Source organism: Pararge aegeria, chromosome 20 (assembly GCF_905163445.1).
Source record: "Pararge aegeria chromosome 20, ilParAegt1.1, whole genome shotgun sequence".
Lineage (NCBI taxonomy): Eukaryota > Metazoa > Arthropoda > Insecta > Lepidoptera > Nymphalidae > Pararge > Pararge aegeria.
Genome location: NC_053199.1, coordinates 994,755 through 1,016,728, shown reverse-complemented (window position 1 = coordinate 1,016,728; position 21,974 = coordinate 994,755). Strand labels below are relative to the sequence as shown.

General features: G+C 37.7%; 1 protein-coding gene across 2 annotated transcripts; it reads right to left on the bottom strand.

Annotated features, from left to right (window-relative positions):
- Positions 1-487: 487 nt before the first annotated feature.
- On the bottom strand, positions 488-21,465 carry LOC120632715 (sorting nexin-27). 2 transcript variants are annotated; one of them, XM_039902692.1, is made up of 10 exons: positions 21,174-21,465; positions 14,458-14,560; positions 12,101-12,374; positions 11,022-11,119; positions 9,969-10,064; positions 9,126-9,276; positions 8,175-8,338; positions 6,859-7,048; positions 4,605-4,783; positions 488-2,733 (listed from the first exon to the last, which is right to left on the bottom strand). In XM_039902692.1, exons 1-10 carry the CDS (start codon positions 21,440-21,442, stop codon positions 2,665-2,667), a joined length of 1,593 nt encoding a protein of 530 aa, XP_039758626.1. In that variant the 5' UTR covers positions 21,443-21,465; the 3' UTR covers positions 488-2,664. The 2 variants fall into 2 exon arrangements, with proteins under 2 accessions (XP_039758626.1, XP_039758627.1); XM_039902693.1 differs by lacking the exon at positions 21,174-21,465 and adding an exon at positions 16,180-16,301.
- Positions 21,466-21,974: the final 509 nt, after the last annotated feature.

Here is a 21,974-nt window from a genome sequence, read left to right as displayed (position 1 = left end):
TTTGATATGAATAATATAATCAATAATTATAGATACAATTCGTTTCGGTGTACTAGAAAAACAAAGTATCCAAACTGTCAGGGTAGTTTATTTTATTTCGATGTTAAATTAACGCTAGACTGCGATCTAACGCAGGCCTCTCTGCTAATACAATTGTATCTTAGTTGTCGATCAATGACATCACATCAAAGAACAAATGAAAAAAAATATATATTTCTCTTTAACATTAGCAATGCAGTCAGGTGACCATTTTTATTTATAATACTGCAAATTGCCAAGAAATAAACAAATTGTTAGCTTCAGAAAAGTATGTTTACTTTCAGATAATAAAAGACCCTAATGTGTATCTATAAGTCTATCAATGACATCATAGGACTAATATAAAAATAGGAAAGTGAAAAAACGTTGAAAATATGCAACAAATAGTAAAACTAGTTTTTTTTTTGCAATCAACAGCACAGTAATTTTATTACTTTTTATGTCCTCAGTGGTCGATAAATGACATGTGTTTGATCGACAACTGATACGCTATAGGGCATTTGACAGCATTTTTAACATCCCAAACAAACCATGATGCTATTTTAAAGCTAAAAATATGTTTTTTGACACAATCTTCAGTATTTAAAATAATAATTAATCAATTACAAAAATGCTATATGTTTTGCACATAATATTTGAATGTAAAAAAGCTTTTGGTTTTTAATTTTTTTTCATAAGTTTAAAAAAACGGTATGTAAGTTGTAGTAGCAGAGTTGGGGCCCCGATGACGGGCGATATAGTTTGAGAAGGAAGCGCGTTAAACTTGCAGTTTTATAACAGTTAACTGCCTATACCTCGACCTATTCACCACACTGCGTACCGTAACGTTAAACAAACGTACGTTTTTGCCGATTGAACTTTCATAATACAAAATTCAAATAAACTACCCTCTTTCAGCTTTCCATTTGTCCCATATATTTAATACAATGAAATTTTTTTTACTTTATGGCCAAAATCTAGACAAATCTGTGCAGTGTAATTTATATATTTAAATATTGAAGTTGACATATAAATTTGAATCTATTAATTATAACTGGTATGTTTAAAACACACATAAATAAATTTTAATAATATGATGTTACAAACATACAAGTATAAAATTTTTAAAATATAATGTTACATTCTTTTAAAAAAATGCAAAAAATCTATGTACTCGCCTTATACATCCACGCTTAACTATGGCTCAGTCTGACAGTAGGTCCCGTTCCTATGGGAACTTAAAGATAATCACCACGCTGGACGGACGGTTTCTCCGTTATCATCCCTTAGTCGCCATAGTTAGACCATTTTAATCTGATCCGCGGTAACCACAAGTCGCGGCGTTTGAAATAAACGTTATTTGAAATTATAATCATTACTCTAAACAGCATTAGTGACACTTTCCAAGATGCCTTCGATATATAAATAACATCACACGGATCTGTCTGGTTGTTGCGGAATATGCTAATTAAACCTTTATATTCATTGTACATAACGGACTTCCGCGAGTAACGCGTGCTTCAAATCCAATAAATTTAAGATTTACAAATAAAATATTTAAAAACAAAACCTATCACAGTGTCACGGTTCGAATGGCAACCCTTCGAACCACAGACATACATATCTATACATACATAAAGACATATATAATATATATATTTAATAATAATAAATCGTCTAAATATTCCCAATAATATTAATTAATAGTTAAAAACCAATCACATTCATTACCATAGTTATACAGCGTGTGCTTTTTAAACTGGAACAGAATGAGAACCTTTTAAATGTTAACTTTTATTAAATTGTGGTATAATAACTGTCTATCAGGAATCGACTTTCCATAACTATTAATTTCCCGAGCACGATCGTGGTATTTAGCCGATTTAAGAAGATTTTGTGTACGAATTAACTTGGTATTTAAACTACAAATTGTTGTCTTCGGTATGTAGAAAATACAAAATCAACAAAACAAATAGTCAGTATTAGTAAATTGATAAAAACACAGCAAATACAGCTATGAGCCAGAGTTATTATAGTTTTAAAAGTTCCCCAAACTGCCCATTAAATAAGGACACCCTATATATGACACGTAAACTAGAAAGGATCTTGACGCCACCATTTTGATAAAAATATCCATACCTGTCAATAATTGTACACAAAACATTACATTAAATTGACAACATTATGTATTTCGCCATATTTTTATCAATATAATATAATAACAAACTTAAAGAGTTTGTTTTTTGTTTGTTTGAACACGCTAATCTCTTCTTTTTTTATTTTGCATTCGGTAGCTCGATTCTTGAGGAAAGTTACGGTAACATCATGCAACGCTTCTTAGGAGCCGAGCTAACGAACGACTAGGTCGGACGACGCGACGCAGTAGGGCCGGCTAAGACAGCCGATAAGATTTCTGAACTTAACTTTCACGCGATCGAATCCGAAATAAATCTCAAGCTACCCACTCAGAAACAAACTGTTACATGTTTTGCGTACAATTAAACCGTACAATTTTTTATACAAACAAGATTTCTTTTTGTTTGCTTTGTTGTTTGCATAAAAAATTGATATTTCCAAGATGGCGGCGTGTAATGGCGTAATACCGTCGGTTATCTTATCCTAGAGGGCGCCAGGCGGGACGGTGTCTTATTCTCCGGTGTCGACCCAGTTCGCTTCCTCCGCTATTCTATCCATGCAATTGCATAGAAATTGGTACTGCAACAGAAATATACAGTATTTATTATTGGACCTAAAAAGTCAGTTGGTTTATGTTACATTTAATTACAATAACTAAGCTCATGTTATAAAATATATTATTATTTAAAAGCAACAAAACAGCGCCATCTCTTTCCGGACGCAAGAATACAATCAATCAACCTATTATCGGCTTATTTGACTTTACACCTATGCCTCAGGTTGACCGGTCACAAGGCGTCACTTAGTAGCTCGTGGTCCTTGCATGCCCTTGAAAAGTATGGAGGGTAGAGGTAAGGAGAGTCATCTTATATGGGAGAAAAGTTGAAAAAGTGTCCAGTTGTTGCGCTAAATAACAGTTCAAAAATCCTCCACAATGGCGCTGGTGGATGCACAGGGTATGGTATGAATGTAGCAATCGTAGATGAATTGAAGTATGCCGAGTTAAAAAATTTAATGTCATTATCGACTAAAGTAGTTAATTATTGAGAATTTCAACAACTTACGTTGTACAAAATATTGTGGTAAATATAACCTTACTTCCTTGTATCTCCATACTTCCTTGTTTATTTTTCAAGACTACTCATCAATATTTATATTTGGCGCTTCTTTTAAGAGTTACCCTGATGCAAATGTGGCGCCATCCTAATTTAATACATTTTGACGACACTTTTTCATATACACAGATGACTCTCCTTACCTCTACCCTCCATATTGAAAAGGTAACCTTGACCAAAACCCCAATCTCTGTCAAATGTCAAAATTTACCATCGCGGTCACAGATAACCACGTTACACCAGCACAGCGGCTAATGAGCAGACAAACAAATGGGGCCAGAGAGTATACAATTAAGCGGACGCAGACACTTTGTTTATTGGCGATGGTTTTCTACTTAGTATCAAGTGGGCTATCTGCTTCAATTAATCATCATCAATAGCCTGTAATAGTTTATTGCTGGACTAAAGGCCTCTCCCAACGGTAGGGTTTGGAGAGGCCGTAATTACCACGCTGGGCAGACGGGTTGGTGATTGCAGTGGATCGCAGTAGTAGCACAGAGGAAATTGCTGTCCGCTCTCCATTATACAATCTGTGGTGGTGTATTCCGATCTGCCGTCACTAAATAGCTAATCACTTCAATGAATACTATAAAGATTGCGTATTTTTTATTTATCTTCTTTGCTTGAATTTTTTTTCCGCTTGCACAAGAGCACGTTCTGTCGTAACACATCAGAAGTGGGATTGTCCTGAGTGCCGAGAGTGAGATGTTCCGTCTAATTTTACTTATTCGATCGCTTAAAATTTAACTGCGATTTACGAGATATCGAAGAAGTGCCAACCAGTAAAAATATTAGGCAACCGTACTGTCACTAGATGGCGCTCTTCCTATACCGTATAAATCATAGTTAACGTTTCCGTGATCGATTAAGTAAACTTAGGTGGTAGTTCTCGCACTTGGCACTTAAGACGATCCCACTTCTGATGCCAGCCGTGACGGTCAACTAGATCAGGGGGCGAGGAGTCGATTTTTGTTTTATTTTTTTTATGCAATATTAATAAACAATTAATAATAAATTGATATTTTTTTAGATAGTTAGTCGTATGTAACCTAATTATTTTTATATGTTAGGTTACATACTAGCTAAGATTAGCTTAGTTTATTTTGTTTACGAATTGTTTCGATTTTTGGATGGACACTTGCCGATAGCCACCTGAGGGGTCGCTACGGCGTCACCGGGGGAGCGGGGCGAGCGCGAGAGCTCGCCAGGAGAAGAGCCCCGGGGCTCGACGTCGGGGGGAGAGTGGGAGGACTCGGACCGCGGCTCGGTTCGACGTTATTGAGAGTGTGGGTGGTGTTTGGGAGTAATGGTTGTAGGGCGCGGAGGGCGGCTTACGTAGGGCGTGTAGAGCGCCAGCGCGCGCGGCGGGCGCTCGCGGCGGCGGTACAGCAGGCGCGCGGCCGCGGCGTCGTCGTCGGCGCGCCACTCGCGCACGTCGGCCCACGCCACGCCCGCCGCCGCGCCGCACGCCGCGTCGCCCTCGCACCACGCCGACAGCTTCAGCCCGCTCCAGCCTGCGGACGGGGCTCACGGATACGGACACTCATGGAGGGTACGAGTAGTACGAGTTATAAATACTTAGGGGTAGGCTTTGTATAACTCTTACAATGCGTATCGTTAAGTTTTTTATAACTCCTACTGGGGATTTTCTTCATTTTACATCATCTGCATACCCTGGGCATACCCTCTATGCACGCCACTGTATACTCAGTACGACTCTCTGGTCGCTTTAAAATTTTGATGTGAAACATCTATAGGCGGAGGGTAAACCTGATTGCGTGGCGACGCATCGCCACGCTATATGATTGCATTTTTGTATTTCGTATGTAACAATATTGTATGTCATTATTAACCGACTTACAAAAAGGAGTAATCCATTTGGTTGTATTTTTTTTAATTTGTGGAAAAAATATGTAATGCTTTATCTTTACATTATGCAATATCTGCAATAACTTACAGAAAACAATTTTGATGTTTCACAACTGTCAAGCATCCCGTGACTGCTCACACGTTTTTTATTTTTGTATATAATTAGCTAAATGTTTTCATTCGTCAATATATTTTTTTATTGTTAGCCCAGATTCAGAGAAAAACTATTTTTAAGAATATGTTAGGTAACCTTTAATGAGAGTCACGGGGCTCCGATACACAACACTGCAGTAGTTGTAGCTTATACGATGGAAATACAATAATTGTCTCAACTCGACGTAAAAAACACAAACCGGCAAGAGACTAGAATAAATTTCATTTAAATTTTTTATTTCATTATTAAGAGTAACACTAACAACATGCATATTACACGTATTTAAATATAGAGCACACACAATTACACGGACTGTGATATGCACGTCAATCACTATATAAATAGCATTGACAAAGCGTCGTGTAAACTTAATTTGACAAAAAATCAAATATAACTAACTTAAGGAATTTCTAATACATAAATGCTACTATTCCTTCAATGGAAAACTTAGTGTTTATTTTAGTTATTTTCACAGCATTATGTCCTATGGCATTTTATTATGGGATAATGCTGCTGATATAAATTCTATTTTCGTCCTGCAGAAAAGGGCTGCTCGTGCGATATATAAAATGGGCCCAAGAGAGTCATTAAGGGATAAATTTAAAGAAGTTAAAATAATGACGGTGCATAGTCAGTACATATATGAAAATTTAATTTATGTCCATAAAAATATATAAAAATTTAAAAAGAAAATGCACTGTAACAATATTAATATTAGAAGCAAAAATAAACTCGTTGTGCAATTTACTAGGCTACACAAAATTGCAAATTCATTCAAGGGCAATTGTATATTATTTTATAACAAATTACCAAATGAAATCTTTGAGATGTCTCTCAATAAGTTCAAAGTTTATATAAAACGTAAGCTTACAGAAAAATCCTATTATAATATTAAGGATTATTTAAACGATAAAAAAGCTTGGGTGTGAATTGCTCTAGCTTCATAGCTTAACTTAATTTTAATGGAAGATGGTGATAACATAAAAATAAATTTACCCGGCTAAGTTTGTTGTGGGCTCTTCTTAGACCAGGGCGCGTTTGGAACCCTCGTAGCTTTAGATTTAAGTTGGCGAACGAAGTTATCACCATCCCGTTACAATTATGTAAACAAATTTGTATGAACGCTTCATAAGTGCCTGTGATAGGCCTACATGAATAAAGAAATTTTGAATTTGAATTTGAGTAGATTAATAGAATTTATAATTAAAAAATGTTGTAATAAATAGGAAATACATGTGACATAAAAATATATAATAAATTTATTTCAACTGTTATTTACATTCCAACTGTATAAAATGGTTCCATAATATGATTCTGTATTTGTTATTTCAACAGTTCTGCATGCCTATTGTTAAGGCGAAACAATGTCTATACCTACAACTAAAACAATAAAACATTTTATGTAAAATGTTTCTGAAAATAAAGAATTTGGACTTTTTTTATATATTCTTTTATTTCCCTCACTTTGTAGTGTACAAAAATAGTGTTGCTATGTAAGATACAACACGCGTGTTTAATATCGGATAACGAGTCTTACAGTAATCAGAAAACATAACTAAAGCTTACCGACAGTGACCGCGACAACTGGTGTAGCCCTGCAATCAGTTCTAGCCGGGGGAAAGGCTATGTCGCCGTAGCCGGGCAAGGTTCTAGCCAGCGCGAGGTAGTCCGGGGCTCGCCGCACCTCCTGTAGGGCTTTCAGTTGGTAGAGACGCGCTCCGGCCACGCACACGCCGCGGTTCACGTCTTCCACGGCCTGGGGAAACGATAAGATATAGATAAAATAGATATAATAATAATAATTTTTATTTCAGGCTTCTGGCTTTTTGTTAGTAAAAAAACTTTATTTGTACAGTATAACTAAAAGATAATAAAAAATAATTCAAAAAAATACTATACAATGTGTAAATGAAAACCGAAATAGTAGTTCAAAGGCTTTAGAGGTACATTATTTACTGTGTCTGAGACTTATCTGTAAAACCGAAATTCTAATAGTTTTTGAGTAAATCACTTCACATGCAAAAGTAAAATCAAGTGACTCCTGTCACTTTATTAAGTACGCGTCGCGTAGTGTTGGTACTATGCACGTGTCGGTTTCCTATCTTCAATAGGGTTGTCAAAAGTAAACCCTGAAAATATTTTGAATTAGTTTGTATGGAAAAAAAATATTTCTTTTGATTAAATATTTTTACACCCTTCAACAGTATTTTCAAATCCCTTACACGTTGTAAAGACAGTAATTCAACATTTACGATGGATGACGTAACCTTCGTAGAGTTACAACAAGAAGAATTCGCTTTATGTGCGAGAATCGTCCAAGGAAGAACTATCACCATGTTAATTTCTGCCGCTAAGCAGCATCGTTGCAATGCTGTGTTCTGGTCTGAAATGCGATCAACCACATTACAAAACTAGATGGAGCCACATAGATCCAGCATCGCGCTAACGAAGTGTTCACAAAAAATTATCATATAATATAAAACCTCCAAAAACGAGTGGACGTGGTTATAAACACACTTGTGCACTATAATATCTGTGGCGTAGTTGGAAAATCTCTCTGGAGATTGACAACCGTGGCTGACGCTCAGGGAAACCGTGTTTGTATCTATGTGTGAAGATGCCTGGCAGTAAAGAATTTTTTTAAGAGGGAGAAAAGTCTTTTTTTTTTAAGTCTTTTCTTTCGCGTAAAACCCTTGTCTCACTTCCAACCTCATTGAAAACTCGCGCTGATCTCTTTTGTTAACAAAGCGATTTTACGAAAGATTAACGGACGGTCGAAGGTCCTAACCTCGGTCCCCGAGCATCACCCGCTCTCGGAAGATCTTCCTATTGCTAAGGTCGCGTCCCGCCTGCGGAGCCTGCTGGATGGAGTGCGAGCCCACCTGCCAGAATATGAAGGCGGCGGCCTGGTCGTCCTGGCTGACGACTCGCAGCTCTTGCGCGGGACTGAACAGCCACTTGCGCACGGCCAGGCAGCTGCTGGACGCCGTGGAGTAGTTCTGGATGTACAGCGAGTGCGGGCACTCGTTGGCCTGCAGCTTGCGCTCTGGGGCGGCACCACAACAGAACACAATACTTATTCATGCAACTGTTGTTAATAAGGGGTATTTAAACACAATGTGATAATAGTATCACACGAGTGTTTCAATACCTAATGATCAGTTTATCATTAATATCTACACCCATAGCCAGTAGCCTAATGTCGTCCATTACTGAATATTCACAAATTATTATTTTAGTATTACTTAAGAAAGAATTATTTATTGTAGTAACAATTGCACATTTTGTATAGAGCACTTTTAAATTTCACATTAAAATTCACTGGAATATTGACGTTTAATACTGGAAGGTCCCGATCTCGATGTACTCGGTGGAATACTTATATTATAATATAATAATAATAACGTTTTTTATTAGAGGCATATAAACCCATATATCAGCTTTTATATACAAAGAAATCTATAATATTAACCACTATATATATTAACCACTTTTTAATTTTTTTGAAAACATTATATTTTTAATAACTGGCGGTGTGCTGTCAAAACTTGAATCTTAATTTTTTTGGAAACGTTATACATAACGTATAAAAATATCGAAGAAAAACGGCGGGGATTTTACGGCGCGCCGCTTTCAGCCGGACAGATGTATGTGTAAATAACAATGTTTTTTTTTTTTTTAAATTCGTACACATACCACGCATCGCAACAATTAAAAATTAGCTGTCTCTCTGAAACCCTTCGCGCAGAAGGGATCGGAAAAAAAACAAAGTAGTACTTTAATGAAATTCATTACAAAATTATATCGTCATACGATATTAAGAGCAAACTCACCGAAGTTATACTCGACGATTTCGAACAGGTAGAAGTAGCTCTGCACGGATTTCGAGAGGCCGATCTTCTCGCAGACGGCGCGGTACACGTCGTCTGCGTTTGTCGACTTCAGCACCGACACCGACACCACCTCGCGCTCGGGCACCAGCACCTTGGGGGATTCGCATATTAATATTAATAATATTAATGAAAAAAAACAAATTTTTAAAAATATAAATATTCAAACTATTTTTTATAACATCCATTCCTTTCCAATTCGCATATAACTTTAATTTTATTCGTTATTTTTATTTTTTTATTTTATAAGATACACCATTGATACACTGTTTTGTCACTATCAATATAAATTTATCATTTCTAGTCCGAGTACAGGTATAAAGGCTAAATTAAATTGAAAGCAGACTGGGAAATTAGATTGAGAGAATACATGACATTTATTTAGTGTGTTTAGGAACATGTGCATTTTACCATCGCACCGCAAGACAACAGATGGGTTTTCAGCCCTACGTTATAAATTTTTGCAAAATCTCACTTGAAGCGATTTGCATTTTCTTTTCTTACACGCATGAGTAGGGTTCGGAACGTCTTTCAAAGTTGTTTCCTAATTCTTAAAAACTGAGTATCTTTAAAATAAGAGTGAATAATCATCTTTTTTAAAACATCATCCGCCGCCATCTATTCCACCACCACCTCCATATCGTTGTGGTGTGTTCTGGTGGCCGGCTTCTAGTTTAACACAACTCCGTCACCACCACACAGGTGAGATTGGAGTCAGATTGCGGAGTAATGTTGCTTTTGCGATGGGTCCCTATTTTTTTTTAATCTTCTTTTGAAAGTCCATACCTTCAGCTCGACTGGAGAGGGGTTTGACGAGTCGTCGGAGTCAGTGAGGAATTCCTGCACGGCGTCCGACTCCGCTATCACACGGACTGCGCACACCTGGTTACAACGGTACATATTATCGCAAGTGCGGAAAATGTGTAATAGAGTATTCCACTGTATTCAAGATATTGCGCTAGTGTTATATTTAAAAATTACTAAAACTAAAAAAAAAGGATAAATTTCTTATAAATCAGAGACAATTTCACTTGATCACAAATGCCATTGATTGGTTGACTCTCTATTTACAGTATTCTGACGTCAGAAGACTGTAAACATTGTGTTTTCTGTTGTTAAAAAAAACTTGATTACTATTGGATTAAAACATTCCTAGAACAAACTTAAAACATTTTGGAACAGTCCTCATTGTTTCTCATAGATGTTGAAAGCGCGATACTGCAGCTTACTATCTGTTTTTACATTTTAATAGATTTGTGACGCCATTGCAATCATGTGACCCACAACGGAGCGTCGTGGTTCACGTGTCAATTATAAAGAGGGCTGCGAGATCTCCTGATTATCCGGCCTCTTTCTTCGGGTCTTTCTTCCTGCACATAGCTTGCAATCTCGCATAATAATTTTAGTTATTGAATCGATAATTTGTAATAGTAAATCAGCCGACTCTAAGGAAACTATTTAGTTTAGTTTAAGTTATTATATTATTAAGTTAAAGTTAAATAACTGTGAAAACATTTGCAATTTTAAAGACGCAGTCAAAATAAATAAATTAATTGAATACAATAGGTTCGATTTGTGAATTTGAACAACGGTTATAAAAAAAAAAGGCAAGTAAAAGCACTCGTGCTTAAACCGAACGTCCCGATATACAGCTAAAGGAAGTAGCTATCCTCTTTTGAACAAATTTTAATTTTGACACCACTACTTCCTTATTCTTCTCTCTCCACTTCTCTCACTCTCCACAATGTTTTATTACAAGACTTATTTAACATGTAAGTATTTTGTTCATCTACACTGATGGTAAATATCTAATTGTTTTAAAAATACCATTATATTAACCTTTTCTAAATACTGTTCGAGGCCTCTTCTTCTCGCATCTAACTGCTGCTCGCTTAACGTGAACGGCCACTTGCCCGGAAGTTTTGGAAAGTTGAACCCTGAAAAATAAATAAATAAATTAAAAAATAAATACATTGTATAATATGTTTTTATCATTGACAGTGCTGATGTATCTCGGACCCTGCATTCCCTTCCCTAGGCCTGCCTGTGGTACAAACTTGGGTGGGTAAAGTTACCAAGTCCACAGAGTCCAGTTGAAGAAGACCATGTTTATGTGGCGGTAGTGAAAGGGAAGCTAAAGTCAAACTCATTAGAGTTTGACTTTAGCTTCCCTTTCAAGGTTACTAAGTTAGATCTCTAGCCATTATTATTTCGGAGCTTTTTGCTGCTTTTTTAGCAATTCAATCACTTACTTCAAGAGCGAACGAAAAAATTGTGAGGGAACCTGTATTCCTAAGAGTTCTTTATGTGTGAGTCCATGTGTGTTTGTGTATTTGTGAGTGAGTATGTATGAAGTGTACGAAGTGTGTGTTTGTTTATGTATGTTTAAGTGAGTGCGTGTGTGTGTTTATGTAGGTGTGAGTGAGTGTGTGTGTGTTTCTGTATTTGTGAGTGAGTGCGTGTGAAGTCTGAGAAGTGTGTTATTGTTTATGTATGTGTGAGTGCGTGTGTGTGTTTGTGTATTTGTAAGTGAGTACGTTTATGTATGCCTGAGTGAGTTCATGTGAAGTCTGTGAAAGTTAGGTGTGTTTCTGTTGGGCGTGCGTGTTCGCGTCTGTGTGTATGTGTTCGCATCTGTGTATGTGTCTGTGTGAGAGTGTGTATTCGTGAGTGAATGCTTGTTTGTATGCGTGTATGTGTGTGCGTCAGCGTCTGCGTGTCCGCGTGTGTGTGTAATTATGTGTGTGTGCGAGTGTACGTAAAACGAAGAAAATCTACAGTACAAATTATAAAAACTTGAGGGTAGGCTGTTTATAACTCTTACAATGCCTATCCATAAGTTTTTAATGACTCGCACTGGAGATTCTTTTTCATTTTATACCATCGGTCCGCTCGGTGCAGACCCTGTGCACACTGACCCACGAAGTCCTTCCGCAGCAGCGCGTGCAGCGCCGCGAACTCGCGGTAGCGGCGGCTGCACAGGTGGCGGCCGGCCATGTGCACGTTGAAGGCCACGAAGCTGCGGCCCGAGCTGCGCTCCATCACCAGCCGGTAGTCGGGCACGGACACGGGCAGCGAGCGCTTGTCCGAGTAGTCGTAGCGCTGGAACACGGCCGCGCGCGCGTTGGTCGCGCCGCCGATCACGCCCACCGGCGCCGAGCCGTCCTCGCACGGCTCCAGCCGCTCCGCCTCCTGCACCGCATACTACACTGACCGGCGGCCCGTATGGCACCCGCGCCGTTAAAGAATATAGCTCATAGAACAATCCTATTCACGCTTAAAGTCAAAGCCAAAAATATCTTCATTCAATTGGGCCCGGCCCCTTTTGATTCGTACATTACATGTTACTGTATGATACTGTTAGAAATCTATAAATAAATAAATAAATTAATATACTACTACACACATGACCATCTAGCCCCAAAGTAAGCGAAGCTTGTATTATGGGTACTGAGATGACTGATAAATATTTTTGTGAATAATATACATAAATAATTATTTTATACAGCTAAACACCCAGACACTGAAAACATTCATGTTCATTACACAAACATGTTTCAGTTGTGGGAATCGAACCCACGGCCATGGACTCAGAAAGCAGGGTCGCCGCCCACTGCTCCAGTCGGCCGTCATGAGTGAGATGATGGCGATAACGATATTCGTAAACTTAAAAACTATAGCTATGAGGGTTCCAAACGCGTCCTGGTCTAAGAAGAAGCCCACAACATACTTGGCTGGGTGTTTTTTTTTTGTTATCACCATCTCACAATGTCATTAAAAAATTATTAAAAGAACAATCTGGTAAGAGCAATAATTCACACCCAAGCTTTTGTATCGATTACGTAGTCCTATATACTATAATATGACTTTTCTATGAGCTTACGTTTAATACAAACTTTGAACTTTTTAAGAACTTCTTAAAATATTAATAGGATTACTAGAATGACGCGAAAGCTTGGGTATCAATTGCTCTAATTTCATTGCTAATTATTAATTAAAGTAGTAAACGAAACAAAAACACACGGTTAAGTTTTGAGTGTTGCTATCACCATCTCCATCCTCCATATCTAACTCCAATGTTAACATATTATATATTTGAACTCTTCATTCAAGTGCTTGTGGTAGGCCAATATGAATAAAGATATTTGTCTTTGAATTTTGATTTTGACATTTATAAGCGGGCGCCGATGACGTGCAGTCTCTTTCGTATAATATCTATAAGTGTTATGTCCGAAAGAGATAGCACGCGTTTTGTTAATTTATCCTTTTTTTTCACGCGGGTTATATACAATTTGACAGCTTTATTTTGTTTTTGCGCGAAATTCAGATCAAGTGCACGTATCTAATGGAAATTGAGGGACAAACTACTGATACGGAAATGTTAATATAGGTAATACAAGATTGCAGAACAACTCAATTGATACGTCCCTCTTCATTAATATTGCTTGAATCCATCCTCAAATACTCGAACGTACGCTCGATTTATGAGCAAAACGTTCTGCAATGATTTTGCTTCCTCAAATCAAGGCTTTCATTAAAAAAAGATGATCTATGGTTCCGAAACATGGTCGCTAACTATGGGCCTCATAAGGAGGCTCAGAGTCACTCAGCGGGCGATGGAGTGAGCTATGCTCGGAGTATTTCTACGTGATCAAATCAGAAATGTGGAGATCCGTAGAAGAACCAGAGTTACAGACATCGCTCAACGAGTCGCGAAACTGAAGTGGCCATGGGCAGGGCACATAGTTCGGAGAAAGGACGGAATTTGGGGTCTCAAGGTGCTGGAATAGCAGGCCCGCACTAGTATGCGCAGCGTTGGTCGACACCCAAGGTCGCAGGTAGCCGCTGGATTCAAGCGGCACAGAACCGTGGAATTTAGAACTCCCTACAAAAGACCTATGTCCAGCAGTGGACGTCTATCGGTTGATATGATGATGATGAAGAATCAAGGCTTTTGAGTAGTTTTATTTATTGCAGTTGAAGCGCGTTTACAGCGCCGCCGTAGAGATTAAGAACGCACATTTATACATTTATTAGAATGTATTTTTTTTAATATGCACAACCTGCAGTATGTTATCCTCTTGTTTTCCTTATCCTAAGGTTGCCTGGAAGGGATCGCTACAAAGCGATAAGGCCGCCTTTTGTATACTTCTTCTGTCTGTGTTTTTTTTTATTCTTCTTCTGTATTTTTATTTGTGTGCAAATAGAGAGTATAAATAAATAAAAAAAATTATAACCAACGTACTCGTAGCTCCCTTGACAGTATAGTGGTTACCTTTTGTGTGACGGAGATGACTGTGAGAGTGAGACAGTCGCCGCCCGACTTTATCAGATCTACAACTTGCTTGTGCGTGGCGCCTTCAACGTTCACCCCATTGCTGTAACCATAATATAACTTTCTAGCATATTAAAACTTTCAGTTGAAAATATTCAGGTCATAACGCACGTTATATTGGATGGGATATAAGAGCTCTGTCACAAAAAGCTCTACTCCTACTTATTTTGTTGTAGTTTTTGACGTGACAACGTCTTATAATTCGATGGAGCCGGCTGCACGCACGAAAAAACATGACGCATGCGGCGTTACCTCACTCTGAGGCGTTCCATTCAAGACTTGAAGTGCAAGCGAGAGCGCGGAACGAGCGACAAAGAGGCACAGTCGGCCTCCGCGTTCGACATCTGTCTCTCTCCTACTTGAGTGAGCGATGCGTCCGCGTGGACAGCTTCTATACAATAATACATTTACATTTTTTCGGCAAGGATGAAGTGCAGTGAAAAGTGAATGTGGTGTCAATTGTTTATAGCAACATTAATATCTATCAAAAAATAAAATTAAAATTTTCTTTTGAAAAATGCAACCATTCCATCAGTATTTTCTTACGACGTTGTCACGTTCAACTATCGTCAGTAAGCCGACTTTACAGACAACCAATTTTTTGTGACATAGCTGGTCCGGGGAAGTCCTACCACAATGCTTATTTCTGCCGCAAAGCAGAGTCGCAATGCTGTGTTCCGGTCTGAAGAACGCGGTTGCCGGTGTAATTACAGGGACATGAGTCTTAGCACCTGCGCCTCAGATCGATGGATACAAGCCAGGTTTCTTGCATGACCTTGAAAGTGTTGCAGGCGATGGTTTTCCACTTACCATCAGCAGGGCTAGCACGGGCGGGAGATAAAAATTATATACCCTGACCAGGGATATAATTAACGTGTCCACCTGCTAAATCACTGGAACATGGAAAAGGAAAAGTTTACCCCCGTTTATTAATTCACATTTATTATTTGGATAATACTTCCACTTGAGCGACAGTGCTCTGAGAGTTGATTAAGCTGTGGGAGAAGGTAAATTTATATCCTTTCCCCGGGGATATAATTGTCTCCTGCCCTGCTCCTGCTAGACATGCAGGTGGGTTTTACCACCAGTTACCACTGGTTACTAAGTAGGTATATCCACCAATCCGCACTGGGCCAGCGTGTTGGACATCGGCCTTAACCCCTTCTCACCCTGGGAGGAGACCGTGCTCTGTAGTGGGCCGGTATGGGTTGGTATGATCACTAAGTAAGTATAAAAAGGAGGTACTTTACGTACATTGCATAAAAAATATGAGAATACAGCGCCTCATCTTCCCGCGGAGGTCGTACGAGGCGACTAAGGGAGTATAACAGAGAACGGGCAGCAGCGTCCTCTGTGCTGCTACTAGCATCTACGGCGATCACCAACCCGCCTGCCCAGCGTGGGGATTATGGACTAACTCTCACGTTGGGAGAGGTCTTTAGTCCAGCTAGCTTTATAGACTATTTATGACAGCGTGCACATTGCTTTAGGGATAGGAATAATTCAGAAACTTGGCAGAAAATGAAAAAAATCATCCTACTTTACGAGTGATATAATTTTTTAGGGTAGGCAGTGCTTCTACGCATGTATGAAGTGCATGCCACTGATTGATGATAAACAACAGATTCTTTGTAAGAGATTCAAATGAAATGCTTAAGTTACCCATTGACTTGTTTTGGCTGCGGAGTTTCCAGATCGTATATCTCGAATCCGGTGTCGTCACAATAATAACTACAGAAGCGGAATTCCCCCACTCCTCCCCTTTGTATTGACATCATGCTCCATTAAATATAACACAAACAACATAAGAAATTTCACTTTTTTTATAACACTACTTGGCACTCTTATATGGGATAAGTTCTAAAGTTACGCGGTGTATGGTCGCTACGCAGCATATTATGTTTTTTCATAGAATTGAATGTCGCTGCTGCCTGGATTGCCCTATATCTTTAGTTTTAAGATAACTGTTTCACTTAAGTAAAAATAGAACTGTTAATACTGTTCCATTAAGTATTTCTATCGAGAATGAAAACAGAAATTCCGTGCAGACAAATTCGCGTTCAACTACCTACCAGTTCTTAATAACTATGAGAGGCTATCACTAGTTTAAATTATAATAATTCAATATTCTATTATTATATATTACTATGCATTAGCTAACTATTCCAGATTTGAATAACTAATGAAAGTAATTATCATTGTGTGGTATTAGATTAATTAATATAAATAATTAACTATGCATAAACTAACATTGGTTGGAAATAATTATTGCGAAGTTATCCTAATATGTTGTGTTCTCATTAACTCGAATGTATTCAGTACTAATTACTCATTTGAGTCGGAGCATGGTAGGTATGGTAGCGCAAAGTATTTGACCAATGTGTCCTACCCACTATGACATATGGAGCAGAGACATGGACCCTTACAAAGAAGGTGGTGCACCGGCTCAGTGGCTCAGCGGGCAATGGAAAGAGCGATGTTAGGTTTGTCTCTATTAGTTTCCAACGTAGAGATCAGAAACCGAACTGGAATCACTGACATCGTTCAAAGAGCAGCGGCCCTGAAATGGAACTGGGCGGGTCACATATGTCGAAGGGAGGACGGGCGGTGGAGCCGAGTGATTCTAGATTGGCGCGCGCACTGGACACAGAAGCATCGGCCGACCACCAGCTCGATGGAGGGATGATATTGTAAAGGCAGTAGGGAAGAACTGGATGCAGCTAACCAGCAATAGACCGAGATGGCATGCAAATGAAGAGGCCTTAGTCCAGCAGTGGACCGAGATAGGCTGATGATGATGATGGTATCTATAATACGAGTGATGAAAATTATGGTAATGATGATATTTCTCATGTACAAAACCTCTCATCTTGTATACTACAAGAACTACTTACTGTATAATAGAAAAATGAACTGTGGAATACATTTTCACCTTACGCCAGTGGCGTGCACTTGGTTTCTTACCAGGGTATGCATACAGGAGGAAAATTGCATACAATGGCAGAAATCCTCCTCTTATACGAGCTATATATCAATTTTGCCTTACGCCCATGTGAATGTAGCATAATGGCCAAGCCATATATTTTGAATAATGTAGAGATTGTGAAGTTAGGCCTTGTAGAGATAGGGCGTTTAGTGTTAGAAGCTTGGCTCTATATGAGATATGATAAATATCTGACAGTGCAAATCATATGGTCGTATTGGCTCGTCGTATTGGCATTTTACATGAAAATGTTTTTGGTGGGACACTTTTTTAGCTGGAACTTTATTCCACTACAAGCCTGACTACAATCTCACATGCTGTTAAGTGACGATGCAGTCTAAGACAGTATCAGGCTAATCAGGCAAGGGGTATGAAATACCCATGCCCCTAATCGGTATCTATGCTTCATCGTACCGGAGCAGTAAATCGCTTAGCGGCACATCTTTACCCTCCCACTTCCCAACCTTTCAGCCACCAGACCATAATAGAGAAAATTCAGAAATTATAAATTCCCAAGTTTCCCCTGCCGTGAATCGAACCTGAGACCTGCAACTTAAAACCTCAGCTATTAACACTGCGCCAGGGAGGTCGTCAAAATTGATTGTATATATATGATTCAAATAGTCTAGATGTCAAATGTGATGGTGATAATGGGAATATACAATTTCTTGTTCCGTGATAACTTATAGTAATACAAATTATGTAGGTTACTGGAGTATCTTGATTTATAAATACCAGACTATTTAATAAACTGTAATTGCGTCCAACTCGCTTTTGTTTGTGTCTACTTTACAATCTATAATATTATACTTACCTACAGTTTAAAGCAGACAATTATCATATTCCCACACACAACCCATTTTGAATGGACTGTAAAAAGCAATATGGTTTGTGTAGGCAACTATCTCACATAATAGGCCAGTTACATAATGGAATGATTCTCTAGAATTAAAAAAATGGCAATCTAAATTATTGCATCCCATTCAAACTCCATAACTTTAATAAAGCATATTTAAATGCCCACTGGGAATTTTTCAACCAACTTTTAAATGGTTTCTTAAGTATTTTATAAAGAGTGATCCAATTTTAATTTGAATTACATGATAAAGACTGCAATGTCTCGTCGCATAGATGAAATACAAAGTACAACAGCAAATTACTACCTTCGAGCTTTTGACAATTAGTAACTAGTATTGAGCCTTATAGTTTCAGGATAATAAATAACAAGCAGTGAACTAAAGTTCTGAAATTCTAAAGTTCTAAATATTTCGTAGATTTATGGCCGCAAGCTTAAAATCCACCAATCCCCACTAGGCCAGCATAAAGAACTACAGCCTTCACCCCATCTCATTGTGGGAGGAAACCTTTGCTCTGTAACAGGCCAGTAATGAGATGATATGATGATGATGATGTAGCTTAAAATGGACTCAAACATTATGCCTAAAATATCTCATAATTCCTTGGACCTTTAATATTTTCAGGTCATAAGTAAGCTATAACAATTTACTTGAATTTAATAAATACAGTGCTTACCAAAGGTCTTATAAAAGCCCTAATTATTGGTGACTGGGCTGTTGTTGTGTGCAAAAGAGTTCCCATAACCCACAGTTACCAGGCAACAAGTTTGAACACTTCTAAGTTGTTAAGAGTCCAACATAATCACTGCACTATAGGGAGGTGCAGAGGTCTGCACAAAGGTCTTAGCATTATTAGTAAAATAATTATCATAACCAATCTTACATGGTCTTTATTATGTCACAGAAATATGCAAAGTAAAACCTACAGGCAAGCATTAGAATTAGCAAGATGTCTTAGTTGGCCTTCAAATAATAATATTCAGGTGCCTAGATTTGAGGTCAAAGGTCAAATAAAATGACAAGTTTTGTTATTCCATTTCTGACCAGTCAGACCTGATTCTCAAGTTTCCTCTATTTTATTTTTAACAATGTTGTTCTTATGTTTGTGCCTTTCTCAGCTTTACTGCAAGTTATTTATGATTTGAACTTTTAGTCCAATTCTCCTTTCAGTCTTAGAAAGTGGTACTCATCCATTTAATGACTTAGTCAACGTTGCTTATCAATCAATTCAAATAAGGTGTTGCTACTGAGCCACATATCTCAAGATTATTTGCAGTATTTTTTGATATTGAACAAAGAGTATTTTTATAAGGTCAGGAAAAAAATTCAACATACAGTACACATGGTGTACCATTTAAATAATATCAATGTGTGCTTTGTTATGTGATTAAATTTGTTGTGCCATTATTATGCCATGTTGAGTGAACCACATGTTGCATCTCATCATACACATCAAACAAAACTTTGTCACATTTTATAAAGACTGAACATTGTTCTATCTTAAGGTGATGGTTAGCAGAAATCATGTGCAAAGGCCATTACTAAGATATATACTGGCATATTTTTTACATAATCTGTATCAGTAATTAGCAATGCATTCTAAAGAAACCTTACACAATGCTAAGTTGCTATATTTAGAGTATAGCTGACTGTCTAGGCTGTTACTGCATTGCATCGTATGCAAATAATATCATATGAAAATATATGAAATTTAATTTTTAAGTCAAGCAATATAATAGTTAAATATTTATTACATGGAAGCTATACTTTTTGAGAGGCTTACAAAATAACCTATATATTTCCCTAGCTTCTATTTAATTATATGCAATAAAATTAACAAAAAAAAACAAACTTTTATTATTATAATGGTATTTTACATGAAGTTAGTTAGTTCAATACAAACTAGGAAGCATAAATAACCACTACTCTTAAAAAATATGCCAACTTGCCAACAACCAAATAATGTCTCCCAAGGGTAAAACCCCATAGCAAAATGTAATAAAGGTATATTTTGCCACTTGCTTTCAGGTTCCAGTCACATTTTAGATATTCAAATAGTCAGGGGTTAAAACTGTTCCTATTTGAACACCTTGATAGGCCAACATTCATTGGTTCTCTGTGCTAAATGTCCACATCACCTTTGCAACTTTTGTTGTAATAGAAATGCCAGCTTAATTCAAGACTTTCAAATAATTTGTCTTTGCCATCTCTCTCTCTTACTGCAAGTGTAGGTTCCACTCTCATTGGAGAATATAGACCAATGATGTGGTGGACATTGCTTGCCAGTGCCAGTGGTTGTTATATGTAATGAAGATTGGTTAGTGTTAATGACCCAGACCCAAATCTTGACAAGATTGTCAAGGTATGTAGTACGCACAGTAAAACGCAAACTTTATTTACTAACTTGGTACAAAGTTCCTTAAACCAATGCAATTGACTGAATTGCAACATAGGAATGCAAAAAAATCATACTACCCACTGCATCATACAGTAAACATTTCAAACGTTTAAATTGCCCAACGTAAGTTCAACAATAACATATTTGAAGTCTACGTTTACACAAGACATCGAACGTAACTGTTTCTAAACATCAATTTCGCAAAACTGGTTTATGACTCACAAACACAATTCAATCAATCTCACATAACAAAGAAATGCAATTGGAACCAGTTAGTTCTAGTAAGAAAAACTTAAAGCAGCCGCTAAGGTTGGGAAATGCAAACAATAATGAGAAAAACCCCATTAAGAGAAATAGCTTTATTAATCGCTTACCGTATGAATTAATTAAATGAAAACTTCATGAAACCAGTACTCACACTTCTAGGATCCTGTCCCCTTTTCGAATACCGGCCTGCTCAGCTGCACCCTGCTCCAGAACTGCGCTAACATGCTGCAAAGGTGCATACAGTTCCCCATTGATCGATCTCAACTGCCCGCCCTCAGAAACTTGACCGCGAACGTTGAAACCAAAGCCAGTCTCAGTTTTATATATAGTAACACGACGGGGCCCACTATTAGTCACTGTGCCCTTATTATTTTTTTCGGGCCGTACAATACTGTTATTATCAGTTTCTGTCTCGGCCATTTTGGACAATTTCAAGCAGCCATGACATTAGATGTCACTTCAAAGAGTATAGACAATGAGTTATTTAGAATTCGGAAGTGTCACTTGATTAAAGTCAAATTACTACTAGTACAGAATACAAATAAAGTCCCTCGTTGGTCTATAAATTGTACACACAACACAAAACAGGATTGTGTTAGAAGAGAAATCAAACCAGAGATTTTTTTCTCTTCCTACGTATTGATTTATAACTTAAAAGCAAATAGAAACAGGCGTTACTTAATAAACAAACGACACTGGCAAAATGACGAGATCTATTACAAAGTATAGTCATAGTTGTATATTGAAATAAATTTTAAACCATATTTTACCGCACCGTTTTTTTATTTTCTACAAAATTACGAATTAATTTAAATAACATAATGTACTAAAAATATTTGAATGGCCAAATTATAATTTAAATAGATAAAGACGGGAAAAACTAATAAAGACAGAACAAGAACATAGTACAACCGTACGCTAGAGCGAGATAGATAAACGATTACTATTAGAA

Bases quoted from the DNA above. Each gene is read 5' to 3' on its own strand.
- LOC120632715 (XM_039902692.1), bottom strand. From the start codon at position 21,442: ATGGCCGAGACAGAAACTGATAATAACAGTATTGTACGGCCCGAAAAA. The intron at 12,375-14,457 runs GTAACCACTATA...TATGCGGTGCAG, and splicing joins TCATCTCCGTCACACAAAAG to GAGGCGGAGCGGCTGGAGCC. The intron at 2,734-4,604 runs GTAAGCCGCCCT...TTTCTGTTGCAG, and splicing joins TGGCGCTCTACACGCCCTAC to TACCAATTTCTATGCAATTG.